The 25,238-nt window shown below is 38.8% G+C and overlaps 1 protein-coding gene across 1 annotated transcript in view; it reads left to right on the top strand.

Moving 5' to 3' along the window:
* CCDC73 (coiled-coil domain containing 73) overlaps positions 1-25,238 on the top strand; it is a 165,443-nt gene that overhangs the window by 94,771 nt on the left and 45,434 nt on the right. The window contains exons 10-12 of the mRNA XM_039471253.2: positions 15,252-15,380; positions 16,131-16,190; positions 16,952-17,056. Coding sequence (XP_039327187.1) covers positions 15,252-15,380; positions 16,131-16,190; positions 16,952-17,056 — 294 coding nt within the window. The remainder of the gene's footprint in view (positions 1-15,251; positions 15,381-16,130; positions 16,191-16,951; positions 17,057-25,238) is intronic.

The following is a 25,238-nucleotide window of genomic DNA, read 5'->3' as shown; positions in this document are numbered from 1 at the left end:
CCCTGGTCAGAACTTCCAATACCATGTTGAATAGGAGTGATGAGAGAGGGCATCCTTGTCTTGTGCCGGTTTTCAAAGGGAATGCTTCCAGTTTTTGCCCATTCAGTGTCATACTGACTGTGGGTTTGTCATAAACAGCTCTTCTTATTTTGAGATACATTCCATTAATACCTAGTTAACTGAAAATTTTCAGCATGAAGGGCTGTTGAATTTTGTCAAAGACCTTTTCTGTATCTATTGAGATAATCATGTGGTTTTTGTCATTGGTTCTGTTTATATGATGGATTATATTTATTGATTTGCATATGTTGAACCAGCCTTGCATCACAGGGATGAAGCTGACTTGATTGTGGTGGATAAGCTTTTTGATGTGCTGCTGGATTCTGTTTGCCAGCATTTTATTGAGGATTTTCGTATTAATGTTCACCAGGGATACTGGCCTGGAATTTTCTTTTTTGGTTGTGTCTCTGCCAAGTTTTGGTATCAGGATGATACTGGCCTCATAAAATGAGTTAGGAAGGATTTCCTCTTTTTCTGTTGTTTGGAATAGTTTCAGAAGCAATGGTACCAGCTCCTCTTTGTACCTGTGGTAGAATTTGGCTATGAATCCATCTGGTCCTGGGCTTTTTTTGGATGGTAGAATATTCATGCTTTTTATTAATAATTTATTAACACTTGAGAGTACTTTATTATACAAGTATGGAAAATAATTCTACATCATAATGCAGCTGTAGCAATCATAGAATCCCTTGAATTCAGCTTCATAGAAATAATAGGTAACAGTGCCTTGGACATGGTAGATGCTCAAATACTGGTTGCATGGATTATTACATGCCAGGAACTTTTTATTTATTATCTCCATTTTATAGATGAGGAACTTAAAGTAAAATGAAATTAAGTTGCCTAAAGTTACACAAGAAGGAAAAGAGAGCCAAGATTGGAACACAGACAAATTTGGCTCTAGAACCTGTGGTGTTAACCATTCCACTGATAATAGCAGCACAAGCAATTCATTCACATAAGTTTTTTCTCTACCATATTGTCCTTTAAGAATAATATATTTATGAAAAGGGGACATTGTTGACAATTCATACTAAACTACCAGCTCCTTAAATTCCTCCACTCTGCAGAACTGCAGACTAGCATGTCACCACCTTGAAGGTATTCGATATTCTGCTTCCTTTGGGCTTTTTCATTCAGCCCTCCCCTTTTTCCAACCAGAGGATCCTTTTCTATCATCTTCACCATTATATACCCAAATCTATTACTTCTAGTCCTTCACCCAGTCCATGAGACTGTTCCCATGTACATGGAATACTCTACATGATATTTCTTTTTTCTTTTTTTAATTTTAATTTATATATATGTGTGTGTATATATATAATTGATTTTTTTAAATTTTTATATATATTGCATTTCAGGTTTTGGGGTACATATGAAGAACAGGCAGGATTCTTGCATAGGTACATTCATGGCACTGTTTTTTGCTGCCTTCTTCCCCATGCCATATCTGTCATTTCTCCCCATGTTACCCCTCCCTAACTCCCCACCCCTCACTGTTCTTTCCCTAGTTCCCCCCCGCCACAGACCTCAGTGTGTGATGCTTCCTTCTGTGTGTCCATGTGTTCTCATTGTTCAACACCCACCTATGAGTGAGAACATGCAGTGTTTGATTTCCTGTTCTTGTGTCAGTTTGCTGAGAATGATGGTTTCCAGGTTCATCCATGTCCCTACAAAGGACACGAACTCATTGTTTGTTTTGGCTGCAACATAGAATTTCATGGTGTATATGTGCCACATATTCCCTGTCCAATCTATCATAATTGTGCATTTGGGTTGGATCCAAGTCTTTGCTATTGTAAACAGTGCTGCAGTGAACATTCGTGTGCATGTGTCCTTATAATAGAACGATTTATAATCCTTTGGCTATATACCCAGTAATGGGATTGCTGGGTCAAATTCTATTTCTACGTCCTTGAGGAATCGCCACACTGTCTTCCACAATGGTTGAACTAATTTACACTCCCACCAACAGTGTAAAAGCGTTCCTATTTCTCCATATCCTCTCCAGCATCTGTTGTCTCCAGATTTTTTTTTTTTTTTTTTTTAGATGGAGTTTCGCTCTTGTTACCCAGGCTGGAGTGCAATGGCGCGATCTCGGCTCACCGCAACCTCCGCCTCCTGGGTTCAGGCAATTCTCCTGCCTCAGCCTCCTGAGTAGCTGGGATTACAGGCACGCGCCACCACGCCCAGCTAATTTTTTTGTATTTTTAGTAGAGACGGGGTTTCACCATGTTGACCAGGATGGTCTCGATCTCTCGACCTCGTGATCCACCCGCCTCGGCCTCCCAAAGTGCTGGGATTACAGGCTTGAGCCACCGCGCCCGGCTTGTCTCCAGATTTTTAAATGATCGCCATTCTAACTGACATGATATGGTATCTCAATGTAGTTTTGATTTGCATTTCTCTAATGACCAGTGATGATGAGCATTTTCTCATGTTTGTTGACCTCATATATGTCTTCTTTTGTAAAGTGTCTGTTCATATCCTTTGCCCACTTTTGAATGGGCTTGTTTGTTTTTTTCTTGTAAATCAGTTTTAGTTCTTTGTAGATTCTGGATATTAGCCCTTTGTCAGATGGGTAGATTGCAAACATTTTTTTCCCATTCTGTTGGTTGCCAATTCACTCTAATGATTGTTTCTTTGTTGTGCAGAAGCTCTGGAGTTTAATTAGGTCTCATTTGTCTATTTTGGCTTTTGTTGCCAGTGTTTTTGGTGTTTTAGTCATGCAGTCCTTGCCTATGCGTATGTCCTGAATGGTTTTGCATAGATTTTCCTCTAGGGTTTTTGTGGTGTTAGGTCTTATGTTTAAGTCTTTAATCCATCTGGAGTTAATTTTAGTGTAAGGTGTCAGAAAGGGGCCCAGTTTCTGCTTTCTGCATATGGCTAGCTGGTTTTCCCAACACCATTTATTAAACTGGGACCCCTTTCCCCAGTGCTTGTTTTTGTCAGGTTTGTCAAAGATAGATGGTTGTAGATGTATGGCGTTGCCTCCGAGGCCTCTGTTCTGTTCCATTGGTCTATATCTCTATTTTGGTACCAGTACCATGCTGTTTTGATTCCTGTAGCCATGTAGTATAGTTTGAAGTCTGGTAGTGTGATGCCTCCAGCTTTGTTCTTTTTGCTTATAATCGACTTGGCTATGCGGGCTTTCTTTTGGTTTCATATGAAGTTTAACGTGGTTTTTTCCAGTTCTGTGAAGAAGGTCATTGGTAGCTTGATGTGAATAGCATTGATTCTGTAAATTACTTTGGGCAGTATGGCTATTTTCATGATATTGATTCTTCCTAACCATGAACATGGAATGTTTCTCCATCTGTTTGTCCTCTCTTATTTCATTGAGCAGTGGTTTGTAGTTCTTCTTGAACTACAAACATCCTTTGTTAGTTGTATTCCTAGGTATTTTATTCTCTCTGTAGCAGTTGTGAATGGCAGTTCATTCTTGATTTGGCTCTCTTTAAGTCTGTTATTGGTGTATAGGAATGCTTGTGATTTTTGCTGAGACTTCGCTGAAGTTGCTTATCAATTTCAAGAGATTTTGGGCTGAGATGATGGGGTCTTCTAAATATACAATCATGTCATCTGCAAATAGAAAAAATTTGACTTCCTCCTTTCCTAATTGAATACCCTTTATTTCTTTCTCTTGCCTGATTGCTCTGGCTAGAACTTCCAATGCTATATTGAATAGGAGTGGTGAAAGAGGGCATCCTTGTCTAGTGCTGGATTCCAAAGGGAATGCTTCCAGTTTTTGCCCATTCAGTAGGATATTGGCTGTGGGTTTGTCGTAAATAGCTTTTATGATTTTGAGATACGTTCTGTCAATATCTAGTTTATTGAGAGTTTTTAGCATAAAGCACTGTTGAATTTTGTCAAAGGCCTTCTCTGCATCTATTGAAGTAATCATATGTTTTTTGTCTTTGGTTCTGTTTATGCAGTGAATTACGTTTATAGACTTGCCTATGTTGAACCAGCCTTGCATCCCCGGGATGAAGCCTACTTGATCGTGATGGATAAGCTTTTTGACGTGTTGTTGCAAGTTGGTTTGCTAGTATTTTGTTGAAGATTTTTGCATCTATGTTTGTCATGGATATTGGCCATGATGTTTTCTTTTCTTGTTGAGTCTCTGCCGGGTTTTGGTATCAGGGTGATGTTGTTCTCATAAAATGATTTGGGAAGGATTCCCTCTTTTTGGATTGTTTGGAATAGTTTCAGAAAGAGTGGTATCAGCTCCTCTTTGTATGTATGGTAGAATTCAGCTTTGAACCTGTCTGGACCTGGGCTTTTTTTGGTGGGTAGGCTATTAATTGCTGCCACAACTTCAGCCCTTGTTATTCTTCTATTCAGGGTTTCAACTTCTTCCTGGTTTAGGCATGGGAGGATGAAAATCTCCGTAATTTTATCCATTTCTTCCAGGTTTACTGGTTTATGTGCCTAGAGTTTTTTGTAGTAATATCTGATGGTGGTTTGTATTTCTGTGGAATCAGTGGTGATATTCCCTTTATCGGTTTTTATTGCATCTATTTGATTCTTCTCTCTTTTCTTCTTTATTAATCTGGCTAGTGGTCTATTTTGTTGATCTTTTCAAAAATCATCTCCAGGATTTATTGATTTTTTGAAGGTTTTTTGGTGTCTCTGTTTCCTTCAGTTCTGCTCTGAACTTAGTTATTTCTTGTATTCTGCTAGGTTTTGAGGTTTTTTTTTTTTTTTTTTTTTTTTTGATCTTGTTCCTCTAGCTCTTTCTATTTTGACAACAGAGTGTCAATTTTAGATCTTCCCTTGCTTCTCATTTGTGCATTTATTGCTATATATTTTCCTCTAGACACTGCTTTAAATGTGTCCCAGTGATTCTGGTACGTTGTATCTTCATTCTCATTGGTTTCAAAGAACATTTTTATTTCTGCTTTCATTTCATTGTTTATCCAGTCGACATTCAAGAGCCGGTTGTTCAGTTTCCATGAAGCTGTTCGGTTCTGAGTTAGTTTCTGAATTCTGAGTTCTAACTTGATTGCACTGCAGTCTGAGAGACTGTTTGTAATGATTTCCGTTCTTTTGCATTTGCTGAGGAGTGATTTACTTCCAATTATGTGGTCAGTTATAGAGTAGGTCTGATGTGGTGCTGAGAAGAATGTATATTCTGTGGATTTGGTGTGGAGAGTTCTATAAATGTTTATTAGGTTTGCTTGGTCCAGGTCTGAGTTCAAGTCCTGGATATCCTTGTTAATTTTCTGTCTCGTTGATCTGTCTAATACTGACAGTGGAGTGTTAAAGTCTCCCACTATTGTTGTGTTGGAGTCTAAGTCTCTTTGTAAGTCATTAAGAACTTGCTTTATGTATCTGGGTGCTCCTGTATTGGGTGTGTATATATTTAGGATTGTTAGCTCTTCTTGTTGCATTGATCCTCTTACCATTATGTAATGTCCTTCTTTGTCTCTTTTGATCTTTGTTGGTCTATTTTATCAGAGACAAGGATTGCAACGCCTGCTTTTTTTTGGCTCTCCATTTGCTTGGGCAATCTTCCTTCATCCCTTTATTTTGAACCTATGTGTATACTTCCACGTGAGATGGGTTTCCTGGATACAGCACACTGATGGTTTTGACTTTTTATCCAATTTGCCAGTCTGTGTCTTTTGATTGGGGCATTTAGCCCATTTACATTTAGAGTTAATTTTGTTATGTGTGAATTTGATCCTGCCATTTTGATGCTAGCAGGTTGTTTTGCCCGTTAGTTGATGCAGCTTCTTCATTGTGTCAATGCTTTTTACCATTTGATACGTTTTTGGAGTGGCTGGTACTGGTTGTTCCTTTCTATGTTTAGTGATTCTTTCAGGAGCTCTTGTAAAGCAGGCCTGGCGGTGATCAAATCTCTCAATAATTGCGTGTTCATAAAGGATTTAATTTCGTCTTCACTTATGAAGCTTACTTTGGCTGGATATGAAATTCTAGGTTGAAAGTTCATTTCTTTTTCTTTTTTTTTTTTTAACTGAACCAGCTGTAATACAGCCTCAGCTCATTGTTTAATAGAAATAAAAAAGGAACTACATCGTATTTTTGACAGTCATAGAATGAAAGCTTACAAAGAGCACATTTAATATCTCCATCACAGTGCACCAAGGATGCAGCCACTGAGGACTACCAGAGAGAAACAACAACAGGGTCTGCATCCATCATATTGCATTACAAAGTTAATCCCATCAGAGGAAAAAAAAATCTCACCTTACGTGCTCAGTGTTCCAGCTGGTAAGCACCTTATAGGTAGGAGGCTATAAGAATTGAAAGCAACTGCTCAGTCTGCATCAGGACACTCATGATTCCTTCACTTGCCATTGGCTGATGTACTTAGTCATTTCAACACAACATTCACTGAAAAATGTAAAAACACATTCTAGCTTCTTGAGCAGGACAGACTGGGAAATGCAGAAGAGGCCAGAGCATCAAAGGCCATGTATTTCCTCACAAGAAAAGAAATCCACAACCACAATTGGTTTCCTTTTACTATGAAAAATCTAAATTTCAGATGAAGTTTAACCATGTAAGGAAAGTTCGTTTCTTTAAGGATGTTGAACATTGGCCCCCACTCTCTTCTGGCTTGTAGGGTTTCTGCCAAGAGATCTGCTGTGAGTCTGATGGGCTTCCCTTTGTGGGTAACCTGACCTTTCTCTCTGGCTTCCCTTAGCATTTTTTCCTTCATTTCAACCCTGGTGAATCTGATGATTATGTGCCTTGGGGTTGCTCTTCTTAAGGAGAATCTTTGTGGTGTTCTCTGTACTTCCTGGACATGAATATTTGCCAGCCTTGCTAGGTTGGGGAAGTTTTTCTAGTAAATATCCTGAAGAGTGTTTTCCAGCTCGGATTCATTCTCTCTGTCACATTCAGGTACACCTATCAAACGTAGATTAGGTCTTTTCACATAATCCCATATTTCTTGGAGGCTTTGTGTTTCTTTTTACTCTTTTTTCTCTAATTTTGCCTTCTCGTTTTATTTCATTGAGTTTATCTTCAACCTCTGTTATCCTTTCTTCTGCTTGGTCCATTCGGCTGTTGAAACTTGTGCATGCTTCACGAAGTTCCTGTGTTGTGTTTTTCAGCTCCATCAATTCACTTATATTCTTCTCTATGTTGTCCATTCTCATTAGCATTTTGTCAGATCTTTTTTCAAGGTTCTTAGTTTCTTTGCATTGGGTTACAACATGTTCTTTTAGCTCACAGAGGTTTCTTATTACCCACCTTCTGAAGTCTGATTCTGTCATTTCATCACACTCATTCTCCATCCAGCCTTGTTCCCTTGCTGGTGAGGAGTTGTGATCCCTTGTAGGAGGAGAGGTGTTCTGGTTTCGGGTGTTTTCTTCCTTTTTGCACTGGTTTCTTCCCATCTTTGTGGATATATCCACCTGTTGTCTTTGTAGTTGCTGACTTTTAGATTGGGTCTCTGAGTGAACTTCCAGTTTGTGGATGATGAAGTTATTTCTGTTTCTTAGTTTTCCTTCTAACAGTCTGACCCCTCTGCTGTAGGACTGCTGGAGGTCCACTCCAGTCCCTGCTTGCTTGGGGGTCACCTGCAGCAGCGGCAGAACAGTAAGGGTTGCTACCAGTTTCTTCTTCTGCTATCCTTGTCCCAGAAGGATACCTGCCAAATGTCAGTGTGTTCTCTCCTTTATGAGGTGACTCTTTGTATATACGGGAGTCAGGGAGCTGCTTGAGGAGATAGTCTGTCCTTTATTGGAGCTCAAGTGCTGAGCTGTAAGCTCCATTGTTCATTCAGAGTTGCTGGGCAGGTACGTTTAGGTCTGCTGCAGCAGAACTCATAAACTCCCCCCCTTTTTTTTCCCCCTGCCAGGTGCTGTGTCCCAGGGAGTTAGGGCTTTATTTATGAATTTCCATTGTGCTGCTGCCTTTTTTTTTTTTTTTTCAGGGCTGCTCTGCCCAGCAAGGAGGCAGCCTAGTCACTGTCTGCCTGCAGAGGCTTTGCTGAGCTGCTGTGGGCTCTGCCCAGCTGCCATGTGATCTTCCCTGCAGTCCTGTTTATATGGGTGTAGTTAGAACTGCCTTGGCAATGGTGGCCCACCTCTGTAATGGCGGACTCTCTCTGTAGCGGCAGGTTGCCTAGACAATGGTGGGCTGCCTCAGCGATGGCAGACTGCCTCCATAGTGATGGAGTGCCTTAGTAATGGTGGGCGCCCCTCCTCCACAAAGCTGGATTGTCCCTGGTTCAGCTGTGCTTGCTGTGAAACTCTCAACCCAGAGAGTTTTCAATTACTGTTTTTTTTTGTTGTTGTTGTTGGGGGATGGGACTAACTGAGCCTGATCACCTGGCTCCCTGACTCAGAGTCTTTTTTAAAAATTTTTTAGTTGAACGGTCGACTCTCTCCCAGGTGTTCCAGTCGCCTGTTGAAAAAGTGGCAGGATCTATGCGATTTCCTGTGCGGCGACTCACTGCGTCAGCTGAAACAGCAGCCCTGTGATTCCTGGTGGGTTTTTTTGCCCAGGAATCTCCTGGCCTGGCTCCCTATTTCAGTCCCCTTTTAAATCAGATGAATGGGCGATCTGCCTTCCTGGGGCTCCAATTGCCAGCTAAGAGGGCACCCAGACCAGTGTATTTTGTATGGAGAACCGCTGCACCAGGGCACCAGCAAAGCAGCTGCATGGGCCCAAACAGCCACTGTGGTGACCGCTGGGGCTCCTCTGCCTGGGAATCTCCTGGACTGTGGGCAATAAAATTCCATTTGGAAATGTGGCGTCTACTCACCCTCTGCGTTTTCACTGGGAGCTGCAATCCTGAGCTGTTCCTAGTCAGCCATCTTCCCGAGATTTCCCAGGACAGTAAATTTTCTTATTATTTTGTGGCCTAGTTACGGTTTTCTGATACTTATAGCCAAAGCATCCTAACCGTTACTGACACTTGGTGTTTTTTCATTATTGAATATTGTGTTTTATACAAAATTATGGATGTTTAAAACATAAAATGATTGTTTTTATGACATTTATGTGACAGTTAACTTTTCCAAGGTTGTCTACTCTAAAATAAATTTGTCTGATTCCCTGGTTATCTTTTTCCTCCCATTTTTTCAAAACTTTATCTTAAGGTCTCTGTTCTGCTTTTTTCAGTCTTTCTTTCAGTGAACTCAAATTTCTTAATTCAACCTATTCACTTCATGTGCATGACAGCATACATAGTTTTTCAGTCTCATATTTTTCTTAATCTCTGGTTCTATATGTTCAACTAACTGTAGATCATCTCCTTTTGTGACTTATTGTAATTTCAGGGTTAATAGGTCACACATTGGATTCTTCAGTCTCCCATCCACTCTACTTCTGGAAAAAAAAATCATGCAACTCACTGACACATTGAAACTTTATTTGAGGTAATTCATGTTCAGCCTTTTGTAATTTGAAAAAAATATAATTTGAAGAATCTTTTTTGAGAATAGTAACAACCTATGATTCAGGCTTAATAGTTTGTACTTTTTGTGTTTTTAAAGAGTCTATCTCAGGACTTTCTTTGTTTTTTTTCTTTCTTTTTTTTCGAGATGGAGTCTTGCTTTGTCTCTCAGGCTGGAGTGCAGTGGTGCGATTTTGGCCCACTGCAACCTCCACCTCCCAGGTTCAAGAGCTTCTCCTGCCTTAGCCTCTGGAACAGCTGGGACTACAGGCGTGCACCACTGCCTGACTAATTTTTGTATTTTTAGTAGAGACAGGGTTTCGCCATGTTGGTCAGGCGGGTCTCAAACTTCTGACTTCAGGTGATCCACCTGCCTAAGCCTCCCGAAGTGCTGGAATTACAGGCATTAGCCACCCTGCCTGACTGACATTTTCTGTCTCTTACTTCATGTAATTTTAAATATATCTTTTGTTTCTTCCATTAGTGAAGCAGACTTTTAATTTCTTTTCCACTTTCATGTTTCTTTCTTTCAAATTTCATGGTCACCTTTTCCTTTCTTCCAGTTTCACTTATTCTCTCTAGAATTGTTATTGACTCATTTTTGACTCATCTTTTTCCTTTATTCTCCTTGTTCAGTCTATTATATGTTTCTTTAGAATATCTCATATTTTTTACTCTCCATTTTTCAATACAACAGACACTCATCATCTCCTGCCTGGATTAATAGCCTCTTTGCCAGCGTTCTTTTCTCTAGTTTTTATTCATTCTTTTTGCCAGACTAAGTTTACTAAGTTACTGGTTTAACTTTTATGTACCTGACACACAGGAGGTACTTGGTATACGTAGAAGGAATGATAAATAATTATCCTTTGCCTACCAAATCAAGTCCTAGACTTATTTAATTGGCTTTCCAGAGCTTTCATGATCTGGTCCATTCTACATGTTCAATATTGTTTGCTTTTGCTTCCTAGCAAGCATCTTCCATTCTATTTTAGACAAAATTATTTGTTGCCATTAGCATAATTCTTAGTTCTTTCTGCCTTTTGGTTTTGTTTTCTTCCACATCCCTTCTCACACTTGAAATGCTTTCTCTCAGTGTACTTGTACTAAATAGGATTGGGCCAGGAAACAGAGGGCACATTGGAATGGGTAATTGAGAAAAGATTAACGAATAAGCTTTTTACATAGCTCTAGACAGAAGTAAGGAAAAACAAAAAAGGATGGTGAAGCACCCCACAGGTAAAAGTAGTGGGAGAATGATTAACACATCTTACCTGAAGGGGTAAGGGCATGAAGCAGATACTGGAATCTCAAATGAACTGTAGCTATAGCTGTAGAAGAAAGCCACAAGGAAGAAGCTGTGGCCCTTTTTTTTCTTTTTCTTTTTTAAAGAGATGAGGGTGTCAGGGTGGGATTTTTTTTTTTAAGAGATGGCAGTTGGGGATGGAGGGGTGGTTGCTGTGGCACAATCATTGCTCACTGCAGTTTTGAACTCCTAGGCTCAAGTGATCCTCCAGCTTCAGCTTCCTGAGTAGCTAGGACCAGAGGCATATACCATCATGCCTGGCTTTTTTTTTTTTTTTTTTTCATTGCCCATGCTAGTTTTGAACTCTTGGCTTCAAGCAATTCTCCAGCCTTAGCCTCCCAAATCATTAGGATTAGCTGTGATCTTTGATAAAGATATGGAGCTATTGCCAATTTGTTGTCAGTAGGGAAGAAGCTGGTGAAATACCTCATTATCTTTCTCTTCCTAGCCTGCTGATGTGCTAGTACCTCCCACAGATTTAACCTAATTAGGAGCCAGAAGGCAGAGAGTTTGCTGTACCCACAGAGATCAGCCACATAGAGCACAGGGCAGTGTGCAGAAGGGGTGGGAAATGAATCAGGAGTGACAAATGGAGAATATCCAGTATACTACTCATTCTACAAGGCCCAGCTCAAGGTCTACCCACTTCATTCAAACTTCCATTCATTACTTTGATATGTGCCAATTGTTCTCTTTATACCAGATGCCAATTTGTTTGCATGCTTTTCTAAGAACAGAGCCCTGTCTCTTGACTCACTTGGTTACTTTAGCAATCATTTTATGCAGTGTACATATCCAAAGGTGGTTTGTGAACTAAGACCAATGAATTCTTTCTCCTGGATTTTGAATTTGGAGTTAGGATATACTTGGGTAAGTTTCTCACTGGGTAGATAAGCTGTAATATGTAGAACTTTGAAGGTATTGGTAGCCTGTTTTAGGTAGCCCTCTTTCAGATTCCTTTTGGGTTTTCTCCTGTCTCAGTTGACTTTATTTCTCAGCCTTCTATGCTGGCTTCTTCTCTAATCAATGAATTTTCCTTAGCATTGAGTTGTTTTCAATCTCCTGTCCTCTAATAACTCTCTAAGTATTAGTACCTGTTTACAGATTAAATACTATTTAAAAACTATAAAATAAATGTTTTTATTTTGGGAAAAATAGAAAATACGAATCACGTAATGAAGAAAATAAAAATTTCTTATAATCTCACCACTCTAATGAATCAACTTATTTCTACAAAAGAGTCAAAAGGTTATTTATCTAGTTCTTAAGACCTTTAAAAAAATGAAGTAGTCAGGATTTTTAAAAATTATACTTTAAGTTCTGGGGTACATGTACAGATCATGCAGGTTTGTTACGTAGGTATACATGTGCCATGGTGGTTTGCTACATCCATCCCCCTGTCATCTACGTTAGGTATTTCTCCTAATGTTATCCCTCCTCAATCCCCCACCCCCTGCTATCCCTCCCCTATCCCCCAGCCCCCTGACAGGTCCCAGTATATGATGGTTTCCTCCCTGTGTCCATGTCTTCTCATTGTTCGACACCCACTTATGAGTGAGAACATGCAGTGTTTGGTTTTCTGTTCTTGTGTCAGTTTGCTGAGAATGATGGTTTCTAGCTTCATCCATGTTCCTACAAAGAACATGAACTCATTCTTTTTTATGACTGCATAGTATTCCATGGTGTATATGTGCCACATTTTCTTTATCCAGTCTATCATTGATGGGCATTTGGGTTGGTTCCAAGTCTTTGCTATTGTAAACAGTGACACAATAAACGTGTCTGTGCATGTGTATTTATAATAGAATGATTTATAATCCTTTGGGTATATACCCAGTAATGGGATTGATGGGTCAAATGGTATTTCTATTTTTAGGTCATTGAAGAATCACCACACTGTCTCCCACAATGGTTGAACTAATTTACATTCCCACCAACAGTGTAAAAGTGTTCCTATTTCTTCACATCCTCTCCAGCATCTGTTGTCTCCCGATTTTTTAATGATTGCCATTCTAAATGGCGTGAGATGGTATCTCAATGTGGTTTTGATTTGCATTTCTCTAATGACCAGTGATGATGAGCTTTTTTTCATATGCTTGTTGGCTGCATAAAGGTCTTCTTTTTAAAAGTATATGTTCATATCCTTCACCCAGTTTTTGATGGGGTTGTTTTTTTGCTTGTAAATTTGTTCAAGTTCTTTGTAGATTCTGGATATTAGCCCTTTGTCAGATGGACAGATTGCAAAAATTTTTTCCCATTCTCTTGGTTGCTGGTTCACTCTAATGATAGTTTCCTTTGCTGTGCAGAAGCTCTTAAGTTTAATTAGATCTCATTTGTCTATTTTGGCTTTTGTTGCTATTGTTTTTGGTGTTTTAGTCATGAAGTCCTTGCCTATGCCTATATCATGAATAGTTTTGCCTATGTTTTCTTCTAGGGTTTTTTATGGAGTTAGGTCTTGTGTTTAGATCTTTAATCCATCTGGAGTTAATTTTTGTATAAGGTGTAAGGAAGGGATCCAGTTTCAGCTTTCTGCATATGGCTAGCCAGTTTTCCCAACGTGATTTATTAAATAGGGAATCCTTTCCCCACTGCTTGTTTTTGACAAGTTTGTCAAAGATCAGATGGTTGTAGATGTGTGGCATTACTTCCAAGGCCTCTGTTCTGTTCCATTGTTCTATATATTTGTTTTGGTACCAGTACCATGCTGTTTTGATTCCTGTAGCCTTGTAGTATAGTTCGAAGTCAGGTAGCATGATGCCTCCAGCTTTGTTGTTGTTTTTTCTTAGGATTATCTTGGCTATGCAGGCTCTTTTTTGGTTCCATATGAAGTTTAAGGTGTTTTTTTCCAATTCTGTGAAGAAAGTCAATGGTAGCTTGATGGGATGTCATTGAATCTATAAATTACTTTGGGCAGTATGGCCATTTTTTGTGATATTGATTCTTCCTGTCCATAAGCATGGAATGTTTTTCCATTTGATTGTAGTCAGGCTTTTTAATTGCACACTGATTTAATCAACAAAGGAATTCTTTGGAAGGCTATTGGTCATCTCAGACTTGAAAAATGATTACAAACAAGGGAGACTATGTAGTATCCAAGACCACAGCATAAAACCAGCTTCCACTGCTAAATATTGTATACCACAGCTTATACCATCATTCCTGACTATAGTGAATGCTGCTACTGCTGCTGCTGCAGCGCTATCCCTGTCACCCATGGAAGCTTAAAGTTACTATACTGTCTACCAATAGATGAATTTGCAATAGTCCTTGTTTTTTTGTGATAACTAATCCAATATTCAAGACAGGTGCATCTGATTAGCAGAGCCTGGCCTCGTGCTTATAAAGCTGATACCTGGTGTCTTTGCTTCTCTGGTAGTGGGCTCCTATATTGTAGAAAAACTGCCACAGCCTACCAGAGAAGCAAAGATGCCAGGTACTAACTTTATAAGGGAGTTTAGATACTGTGTAGCCAAGACCAAAAATCAGATTCTTGATTATTTAATATAATCAATATACACAGAAGGACAGCACAATCAGTTGTACACCAATTCAAAAGTTGATTTTTCAGGATTTTAGTATGTTTTGTTGGTATCTGCTGAACTCAGTGAACATATAACTTCACAAATGAAGACTGCTTTTACATTCTTCAGTTCTATCCTCTACAACACTGCTAGTTATTTTTCTAAAATGCAGATCTTGTTATGTCATTCTTCTCAAAATCCTTCAGTGGTTAATTCCCATTTTTTAAAAATTGGATAACATTCAAACTCTTTAGCGCGACCTACAGGTCCTTCTCAATATTTGTATCCTGCCAAATTTCTAGCAACTACCAATATTCTACTGTCCCCTCCAGTCATATCTTATTGGTTCTGTTTCCCTGACAAATACCATGCTCTTTCATGTTTTTGTGGCTTTGTGGATGTAGAACCTTTTGCTCGAAATATCTACCCCTTTGTCTTTTTTTGCAAATTTATCTTTAAAGATTCTGTTCAAATACCACCTTTGCATGTAATGCCTTATTAATACCCTCAGTTTCCCTCCTTATGTTTCTTATATATTTCTCCAACATAGCACTCATTACATTGTATTGTAATTATTTTTACATGATTTTTATTATTAGAGCCTAATACATTTGGGAATTGAGATTTTCTTGTTAACATTTTATCTCTGAAGCTGTTTGTTGAATAAATAATGAAAACACTGTACTTCTGGTTAGTTAGTTGATTTTGTTAGTACACTCCTTTTAAGATCCAAGGTCATGGAGTCTATCTCTGTATGATTGATTAACTTTGCCTGATCCACAACCACAGATTATATTACCACCTTGGCTAATCTTGCAAGGGAATTAGGGAAAATAGACTTTAATGAACCAATAGTATTATCTTGACATATGAAATACAACAAATTATAATTATAGGCTTAAGGATGAACTTTGAAACTGTCAGGAAAATACCTTGTTTTAGTGAAATATGTGTACTGAATTTTCTGTTTGATATGTTTCTTATTAAGGAACTTAAAAAAGTAGCCTCAGACTTGATAAAGTCGAAAGTCACATGTCAGTATAAGATGGGAGAAGAAAACATCAATCTAACAATTAAAGAACAAAAATTTCAGGAACTTCAAGAAAGACTCAACATGGTATTTTATTAAATGTATTTGTTTATAAAATTAGTATTTTCAGTAAAACTTAACGAGAATTTCAGGATTGTAACACAAAAATATTCCTTTTTTGCAGTCAATATGCATAAAGGTATTATGAATTTGTTTTCTTTTTATTAGATAATTTTTGCCATGGACTTTAGAGACACTAAGATTTGGCTAGAACTATTTTATTTCTACTCGAATATGGTTTTGAGTAATCTTGTGGTACAGTGGTGTCTCAAATGAGAAATTTTGTTTGCACCAACCTATATTGGGTATATAATATCCTCTTCAGTTCACTGAAGTCGCTGTTTAAACCACTAACAAATGCGGGTATTTTGGGCCAGGTGCAGTGGCTCACACCTGTAGTCCCAGTATTTTGGGAGGCCGACGTGGGTGGATCACTTGAAATCAGGAGTTCAAGACCAGCTTGGCCAACATGGTGAAACTCTGTCTCTACTGAAAATACAAAAATTAGCTGGGCATGGTGGTGGGCATCTGTAAAGCCAGCTACTCGGGAGGCTGAGGCATGAGAATTGGCTTGAACCTGGGAGGCAGAGGTTGCAGTGAGCCAAGATCACTCCAGACTGGGTGATAGAGCAAGACTCAGTCTCAAAAACAAAAACAAATGTGGGTACTCTGGGGATAGTAATAGGTCATAACACTCCAATATTTGTTTAATACTGAATTGAATGTAATATTTGCTAAATTTTATATCATAACTTTAAGACTACTCAAATTTTAAAGGAATTGGAATTAAATGAGAAGATTAATGAAGAGATTGCCCATATTCAAGAAGAAAAACAGGTAAGCAATTTTAAGATATTTGGAATCCAGTAAATATTCTAAAAATCAGATAAAATATGAAAAAATTAATTGGAATCATACATAGCAGGTGCTCAGTGAATGTGTATTAAATGTACACATGTACACTTTTTAAAATCAGCCTTAATATACATTTTTAAAAACCTTAGTTTTTTTCCTTGTTAGAGTAGAGCAGTGGTACCCTAGCAGATAATTATTGAAGTTTATTTATATGTAGTACATACTTTTTCAGGACATTGTACTCTCATTTGAATCTATTTGATGTTTATAATTATTCCATTTCTAAAAAGATGTGTGAAAGAATATTCCTCCTGTTTCTTTTTTCTCTTCTGCTTTTCTTCCATTTGACTCTGAATGTGTGCCATGACATCATAGCCCATTATGACATTTTATAATATTATACCTCATATGACATTTTAGTAGTGATATATTTACTGTTGCAGGGGGCTGATGGCAAGCCAGCAAATGTTTATTTTAGTTTTGAATTCTTCACATGTGTCTTAGAAGTCACAGTTTATTCCAAAAAAACACTGTTAATTATTTGAGGGACTCTTGGAAATAATGTAATAGAAATTATTTTAGATACCATTAGAGGTGCCATTAGTTTAATATAAAGTGTTGAAATTAAACTATAAACACAATGAGTTAGGAAACTGGAAAATGTATGTGAAGAAGTAGCTTAGAAACATACCTACTATCTTAAAACTTTTAAATTGATATATCACATTTGTGTATTTTCAAAGGATATCATCATTTCTTTCCAACATATGCAGCAGTTACTTCAGCAACAAATTCAAGCTAATACTGAAATGGAGGCAAAATTAAAGGTGCTAAAAGAAGATAATCAGGTTATATTTATCAATCTCTCTATATATGTTTTAGTATGTATTTATTCAATTAAATTCCCCTAGTTCATTCTTCTGTCTAGTTTTATGGAGATCATTTTGAATGTTAAGAGTAAGATATTGATTTCCTTCATCAACTTGTTTTCAGTATCTAAAGTAATGAACATATATTATTCAACATTTATGTCACTAGTGAAATGTTAAATTTTATCAAGTATCTGACTTCATATTACAAATGAAAAATCCACTCTCTTACAACAGAATGAATAGGATTTTTTTTTTTTTTTTTTTTTTTTGTATTAGAATTGTGGTCACTATCTAACACTAAAAATAAAAGGTGAAAGTGTCAACCGCTGTTTAAGAGACATTCGGCCTGCTCTCAGAAGTTTGGGGTAGATCTCTCTTCACAGTAATATGGTAAAATTGGCACAGTTACCACAGCAATCACCTCATCATCCTCTTTCTAGTATATATAAGAAAATGATTGGGGAGGAGAAGACTTTGTTGGCCATTGATAATTTGGGAGTGCTGGGTTCAAAAAGAGAGACCTTTTCTCTTACATCCCCAGCAGAGGTGGGTGCATTTCCCCTTATGAAGCTAAGTGAAGAAATGAACAAGAAAATCTCTTGTAGGGATTGAGATACAAGAAGGGGAGACTACCATTTGTTCCCTTGCTAGATGCTTGAAATGCTTTAGAAAGTTGAAGGTCCACTGTCATGTTACCAGTAGAGTAAAATGTGTTTAAGTTCATGTGGAAGAAGTTAGCATTTGTTTGTTTGTTTCTTTTTCTTTCTTTCTTTTCTTTTCTTTTTTTTTTTTTTTTGACATGGAATCTTGCTCTGTCGCCCAGGCTGGAGTGCAGTGGCAGGATCTCAGCTCACTGCAACCTCCGCCTCCTGGGTTCAAGCGATTCTCCTAACTCAGCCTCCTGAGTAGCTGGGATTACAGGTACCCACCACCACACCCAGCTAGGCATATGTTTCTTGAATTTGGGAAGTTTACCAAGAACATACCAACTGATGTCCAGTTTGGTCTACAAGTTTCAAAAAAGAAAGTTTTTGGAGTAATCTTGCCAATGGGGCTTGAAGTGTATTCTTCAAAAAACTTAGTGGTTCTTTGGCTTCACATGATGGAACCATGGAGGTTAGTGGAGGAACTGCCCTGAATGCCACTGGGCTAAGAGATGGAATGTCCAATTCAGAAAAGGGGTTGTGGATATGTTCTAATGGGGTGGCCAGTAGCAGATATTTCTATCCTTATGAAGGGGTTCTTGGTAGCAAAGGAGACAGGGCAAAGCTGAACATTTCCCATGAAAACTACAATTACCTCCCACATAAAAACTACCATCAGTTGAGGCCAGGGCCAGTTTCATGAGTATGTGACCAGTGCACTTGCATCATAGGGACTCACACTCAGAAGGGCCTCTCGCTTCAGGTTTAATGTTTCATGGTCAGTGTCTTGAAGATTTTATTTTGAGTTTACATTTTGTAAATGAAGTGTAATGGAACAATGGAGCATGTGCTAGGGGCTTGGATCCTCAGCTCAGGTATCGTCTTGTCTCCACTATCTTCCAGGACTGGTTCTTAGCTGTTGGCTCTTCCACCCTCTGGGGACCTAGGTCCAGCTTTGCCTTCTACTCCCTGTTCCTGTCCTGCTGCTGGTACAGTTTGACTGGCTCACATTCACAGGGACCTTTACTCTTTGGTTGGGGTGTAGGTGCAGGCAAGGAGGGCCTAGGTTGGGTGCATATGCCCTACTGCATTTTGGGATGAGGCATAACAACAGTTGTCTTTGTTGCATGTTGACAGTGCCTTAAAGTGTTAGGCAGGTGACTTGGTGGGAGTCACGGGGTGGATGAGTCCCCAGTCCTGGTACTGAGTGCATACCTCCTGGCAGTTGCAGTTCCCTGAGAGTCACCCATTTGCCACGGGTTGGGGTGAAGGGACCATGGGAAGGGAATATTGACTTCCCCACCCATGTCCAGGACATAGTAGATGGGTCTAGCAGCTGGCAGGACAGGGAACCTGGTAGTTGGCAGCTCTCACTTGTGCTGAGTTGTGTGATGAGGCCCTTAGGCACCTATGAGGGTCTGCATTTGCCTGGCGAGTATCCCCAAGCCTAGAGGATCATGATATTAAATAGAAAATAAAAAGCACCATGACAAATTGAAAGAGAGAGAGGGGCTGCAAAGAAGAGAAAAAGTTTTATATTTTAGTACTGTTATCTAGTCCTAAAAAGTACTATTTAGTAGCACTTCTTCCCCTGTGTTTTTCTTACCAGGCCCAACTAATTATGTAGAGTCTGTCATTGAATGGAACCAAACTGAACCTGAACAATGCAACATTTATTAATATCTCCTCACCGTTGATGTTCTATGGCTTGTCATGTAATGAATGTTTTGCCTTCCTTATTTCTCTTATGTTTCCCAAATACTATAGGAGAGGGAATGAGAGGTGGTATGCTAGTGTCAGACCTCTCCCTTCTTTTAATCCCTTCACTTGTTCCGATAAACGACTAGTAAAAAAAAAAAAAAAAGTTTATCTGAAAGTCCAGCTATTAGCAAGTCCCTACCTCCCATCTCCCCTGCCCACTCTATAGTTAGATAACTGGAACTATTTCTCCGATATGTTGAACCTTCTCCCAAGAAACATATGATATAATTTAACTAGGTTGTTTATGAATAACTGTTACCAAGAGCATCTTCTAATCCAAATAAATGAGTTGAAACATAGAGTTTTGGGGTAAACAAAAGATTAAAGATTATCTAATCCAACTGTTTCATTTAATGAAAAGAGAGACCCAGGAAATATAGGCAGTGTAGTTCAAAGCCTCATAATTAGCAGCAAAATTAGGATTAAATCTGTTAGGATTTGAATCCAGCACTATTTCTACAACATACTGTTATTTTTCCTAGATTTGTGAGAGCTTATCTAGCAATTTTGTTAGATCAGTTATACTAAGATCATAACTCTCAACTTGTCCCTTGATGAGCTCTAATTCCAATACTTGCATACTGCTGAATTCTACAGAGCCTGTATATAGTTATGTGTTTGTCTAAGTTAATGGTGACTCTAAATATAACTTTAGGATCTTTTGACTATGACTGCCAATCATTAAATAATCAAATGCCTCTTTGCCCCTCAAATGCCGTTCTCTTTAACTGCCACAAGTATTACCTGAGCCTTGATAGTACATAGAGAAGCTAAGATTTTATACCCTAAAATTTTAAAGTATTGTGAAAAACAAGATAGAAATGTCAAGTTTTTACTTTGATAATAAAGATACTAAAAATGCAAACAAAACAATCTATTATTACTATCATTGTATGAAAGAGAATATTTTAACATCAAACATATATTAAAGGCATAATCTCAGGATAAAGGATAGTTCTTTATAAGAAAAGGCATTTAATGACCTTATATTGACTTTTTTTTTTTTTTTCTGTGGACTAGTGAATATTTTGTCATGGATCAGTACTTGTCTGCAGACTGGTGTCTGAGAACCACTGAAATATAGTGTAACAAAATATTAATGTTGAACTGTTGTTGAGGATTATGCTGAGATATCTCAAGTGTTTTCTTGAGCATTCTCATTCTACCTATACTAAAAGGGATCATTACTCTTGATAATGGCCAACTATTTTTCAGTGCTCTGCAATCATGCTGTCATCTGTCTTACTTTTCTAGTAATAAAATTTAGAGCATAGAAAGCTAAATTCTCATAATAGGAAATATTTTATAGTGTGATTTAATTATAGTTTAGTCCAGTTGTAAGCATAGTTATGTTCCTATAGTCATAGTATTAACAAAAATAATTTACTTAGTTTTTTCTGAAGCTATATTAATATAGTATTAACTAGAACCATTTACTTAGTTTTTGGAAGATTAAAGCATTAGCAAATGGTTTCATTTTGAACTTTCACAATATCTTTTTTTTTTTTTCCCCCAGAGATGGTTTTCAAAAGAGAGAGGCATTTGGATTATCTAAGTTATTGGAGTCATAGTCAAAAGATCCTAGCGTTATGTTTATAGTCACAATTAACTCAGAGAAACATATAATTATATATTTATGAATACTGTAGGCTCTGTAGAATTCAACAGTACGTAAGTACTGGACTTAGAACTCATGAAGGGACAAGTTAAAGAGTTGTGGTCTTAATAGCAAAATTGCTAGATCAGCTTTCTTTGTTATCCAGATGCAGAAATACCCCAAATAATTTCCTAATAGAATATACTATACTTAATCTTAGCCAAAAAGCCAAGAAGGAATCCCTGATAGAACATATATATACTCCATGGCCCGGCGTGGTGGCTCACACCTGTAATTCCAGCACTTTGGGAGGCCAAGGCGAGCAGATCACCCGAGCTCAGGAGTTTGAGACCAGCCTGACCAACACGATGAAACCCTATCTCTACTAAAAATACAAAATTAGCCTGGCATGGTGGCGCATGCCTGTAATCGCAGCTACTCGGGAGGCTGAGGCAGGAGAATTGCTTGAACCTGGGAGGCAGAGGTTGCAGTGATCCAAGATCACATCATTGCATTCCAGCTTGGGCAACAAGAGCAAAACTCTGTCAAAAAAAAGAAAAAAGAATATAAACTCCATAAGGACAGCAACATTTCCACTGACATAGCACAGAAACCTAAAATGGTCCCTGGCATATCATAGTAGCTCATTAAATATTCTTAATGAAAAAGATGAACAGTGAATGAACTCATAGTCTTTCCAAGTTTAGATATTGCCTGGTCAGGACTTCTAGTTAAACATGTTTAACCCCACATAACATATTTTTGAAACTGCAATAAAGTGACACTAAAATATCCATAAGGACAAGGAAATGGGGAGGAAACAGTAAAAAGTACTAAAAAGTGGGAACCAGATGGACATTTGACAATTTACTTAGCACAAGAGAAGTAGAAACTAAGTCAAAGATGCAGAAATGGTCAGGAATTGCAAGTATCATGTGCCTCTAGAAGTACAGTATGCAACTGAAGTCAAAAACTAGATCTGTGTAAGAAGCCATTGCAACTCTGGTTTCTCCTTCCTACCCTACACAAATAGACACTGCTCCTGTCCTACTTTGCAGAAGATTGGAGGTTTCTTTTGGAGAATCTGAGGGACAGCTGAGGTTTGGGGAGAAAAGGGATCTAGTGGTTTGCTGAAGCCAGCTTTTGCCAGTGGGAGCTGGTTGTTAGATATTAAGGAATTTTGTGAACTGGTTGTTAAACTCATGGTAGTTTGAAATTGACTATGATGTAAATATTTAACATGAATGAAAATGGCAAATGCTTCAAATCAGGCCTTTTTTTTTTTTGAGAGCTAGTTTATCAGTTTACTACTAAGAGTATGATATTGACAACAGGTTGGAAAGTCTGAATTCTGAAGAGTGAGACCTTCTGGTCCAGTATCCTCATTTACAGGGCAACTAGCCTAATTCTCAGCCAAAAAAAATGGAAGATTCCTTTTAGGGGAAACTAAACTGCCCAAGAGAAAAGACTATAGCTGCTACAGTTAGGCTTTCCCAGTGAAATTGCTCAGCCAGATCAATCCACAGTGAAACCTACCATTTGACAAACTTTCAACCGGCATTTTAATACCTCATTCTTAAATATGAATAGGTAGTTAAGGATTACTGGACATTTGAAGAAAGCCTCTGGTATGGTTTGGATATTTATCCACCCAAATCTAATGTTGAGATATAATCCCCAATGTTGGAGGTGGGGCCTGGTGGGAGGTGTGTGGGTTATGGGGCGGATTCCTCATGGCTTGGTGCTGTCCTCAAGATAGTGAGTAAGGATAGTGAATGATCTCATTTTCACAAGATCTGGTTGTTGAAAAGTGTGTGGCACCTGCCTGGCTCGCTCTTGCTCCTGCTTTCACCATGTGACGTGCAAGGTTCCACTTCACCTTCCGCTGTGAGTAAAAGCTTCCTTAGGCCTTGCCAGAAGCAGATGTTAGTGCTATGCATCCTGTACAGCCTGTAGAAACATGAGGGCAATTAAACTTCTTGTCTTATAAATAACCCAGTCTCAGGGATTTCTTTAGCAATGCAAGAACAACCTAATACAGCCTCCAATATGAAAAACAGACAAATAGGATAATGAAAAAACCTTATAGAAGCTAAGAAACTATATTTAGTTAAAGGGAGTATGTTAATCTACAAAACGAGCTTATAAAAAAACTCTTTGTGGTGTTCTATGTATTTCCTGGATTTGAATATCGGCCTGCCTTGCTAGGTTGGGGAAGTTTTCCTGGATAATATCCTGAAGAGTATTTTCCAGCTTGGATTCATTCTCTTCATCACATTCAGGTACACCTATCAAACGTAGATTAGGTCTTTTCACATAGTCCCACATTTCTTGAAGATTTTTTTCATTCCTTTTTGCGCTTTTTTCTCTGTTCTTGCCTTCTCTTTTTATTTCATTGAGTTGATCTTCGACCTCTGATATCCTTTCTTCTGCTTGGTCAATTTGGCTGTTGAAGCTTGTGCATGCTTCACGAAGTTCTTGTGTTGTGTTTTTCAGCTCCATCAATTCACTTATATTCTTCTCTATGTTGTCCATTCTCGTTAGCATTTCGTCCAATCTTTTTTCAAGGTTCCTAGTTTCTTTGCATTGGGTTAGAACATGTTCTTTCAGCTCACTGTAGTTTCTTACTACCCACCTTCTGAAGTCTGATTCTGTCATTTCATCACACTCCTTCTCCATCCGGTCTGGTTCCCTTGCTGCTGAGGAGTTGTGATCCCTTTTAGGAGGAGAGGTGTTCTGGTTTTGGGAGTTTTCATCCTTTTTGCACTGGTTTCTTCCTATTTTTGTGGGTTTATCCACCTATTGTCTTTGTAGTTACTGTCTTTCAGATTGGGTCTCTGAGTGAGCTTCTAGTTTGTGGATGCTGAAGTTACTTCTTTTTTTTTTTAAGCTTTCCTTCTAACAGTCTGGCCCCTCTGCTGTAGGACTGCTGAGGTCCTCTCCAGGCCCTGCTTGCCTGGGGATCACCTGCAGCAGCTGCAGAACAGTAAGGGTTGCTACCAGTTTACTCTTCCGCTATCTTTGTCCCAGAAGGATGCTCGCCAACTGTCAGTCCGTTCTCTCCTTTATGAGGTGAGTCTCTGGATCTATGGGGGTCAGTGAGCTACTTGAGGAGACAGTCTATCTTTTACTGGGGCTTAAGTCCTGAGCTGTGAGCTCCTTTGTTCATTCAGAGCTGCTGGGCAGGTACATTTAGGTCTGCTGCAGCTGAACTCATAAAGCACTTTTTGTTCCCAGGTGCTCTGTCCCGGGGAGTTAGGGCTGTATGAGTTTCCGTTGTGCTGCTGCCCTTGTTTTTTCTTTCAGGTCTGCCCCGTGCAGCTAGCAACCCACCTGGCTACTGTCTGCCTGCAGAGGCTTTGCTGAGCTGCTGTGGGCTCCACCCAGCTGCCCTGTACTCTTCCCTGCAGTCCTGTTTATATGGGCGTAGTTAGAACTGTCTCAGCAACAGTGGCCCCGCCTCTGTTATGGCGGACTGTCTCTGTTTTGGCAGGTTGCTTCGGCAACGGCGGGTTCCCTCAGCAACGGGGGCCTGCCACAAAAGCCGAAATAGACAAATGGGACCTAATCAAACTCCACAGCTTCTGCACGGCAAAAGAAACAGTCAGTAGAGTGAATCGGCAACCAACAGAATGGGGAAAAAATTTTTGCAGTCTACCCATCTGACAAGGGGCTGATATCCAGAATTTACAAAGAACTAAAACAGATCTACAAGAAAAAAACAAACAAGCCCATTCAAAAATGGGCAAAGGATATGAAAAGACACTTTACAAAAGAAGACCACACCACTGCATTCCAGCCTGGGTGACAGAGCGACACTTGGTCTCCAAAAAAAAAAAAAAAAAAAAAAGTATAGCACATACAATTATATATAGTACATAACAATAATGATAATAATGACTATTGGTTTATGTATTTATTATACTATACTTCTTATCATTAGTTTAGTTTACTACTCCTATTTATTAAAAAAGTTGGCAGGGCATGATGGCTCACGCTTGGTAATCCCAACACTTTGGGTGGCCAGAGCGGGGGATCACGAGGTCAGGAGTTTGAGACCAGCCTGACCAACATGTTGAAACCCCGTCTCTACTAAAAATACAAAATTTAGCCAGGTATGGTGGTGCACGCATGTAATCCTAGCTACTCAGGAGGC

This window comes from Saimiri boliviensis, chromosome 6 (genome assembly GCF_048565385.1).
Source record: "Saimiri boliviensis isolate mSaiBol1 chromosome 6, mSaiBol1.pri, whole genome shotgun sequence".
NCBI classification, from domain to species: domain Eukaryota; kingdom Metazoa; phylum Chordata; class Mammalia; order Primates; family Cebidae; genus Saimiri; species Saimiri boliviensis.
This window is presented reverse-complemented; position numbering and strand designations above follow the sequence as displayed.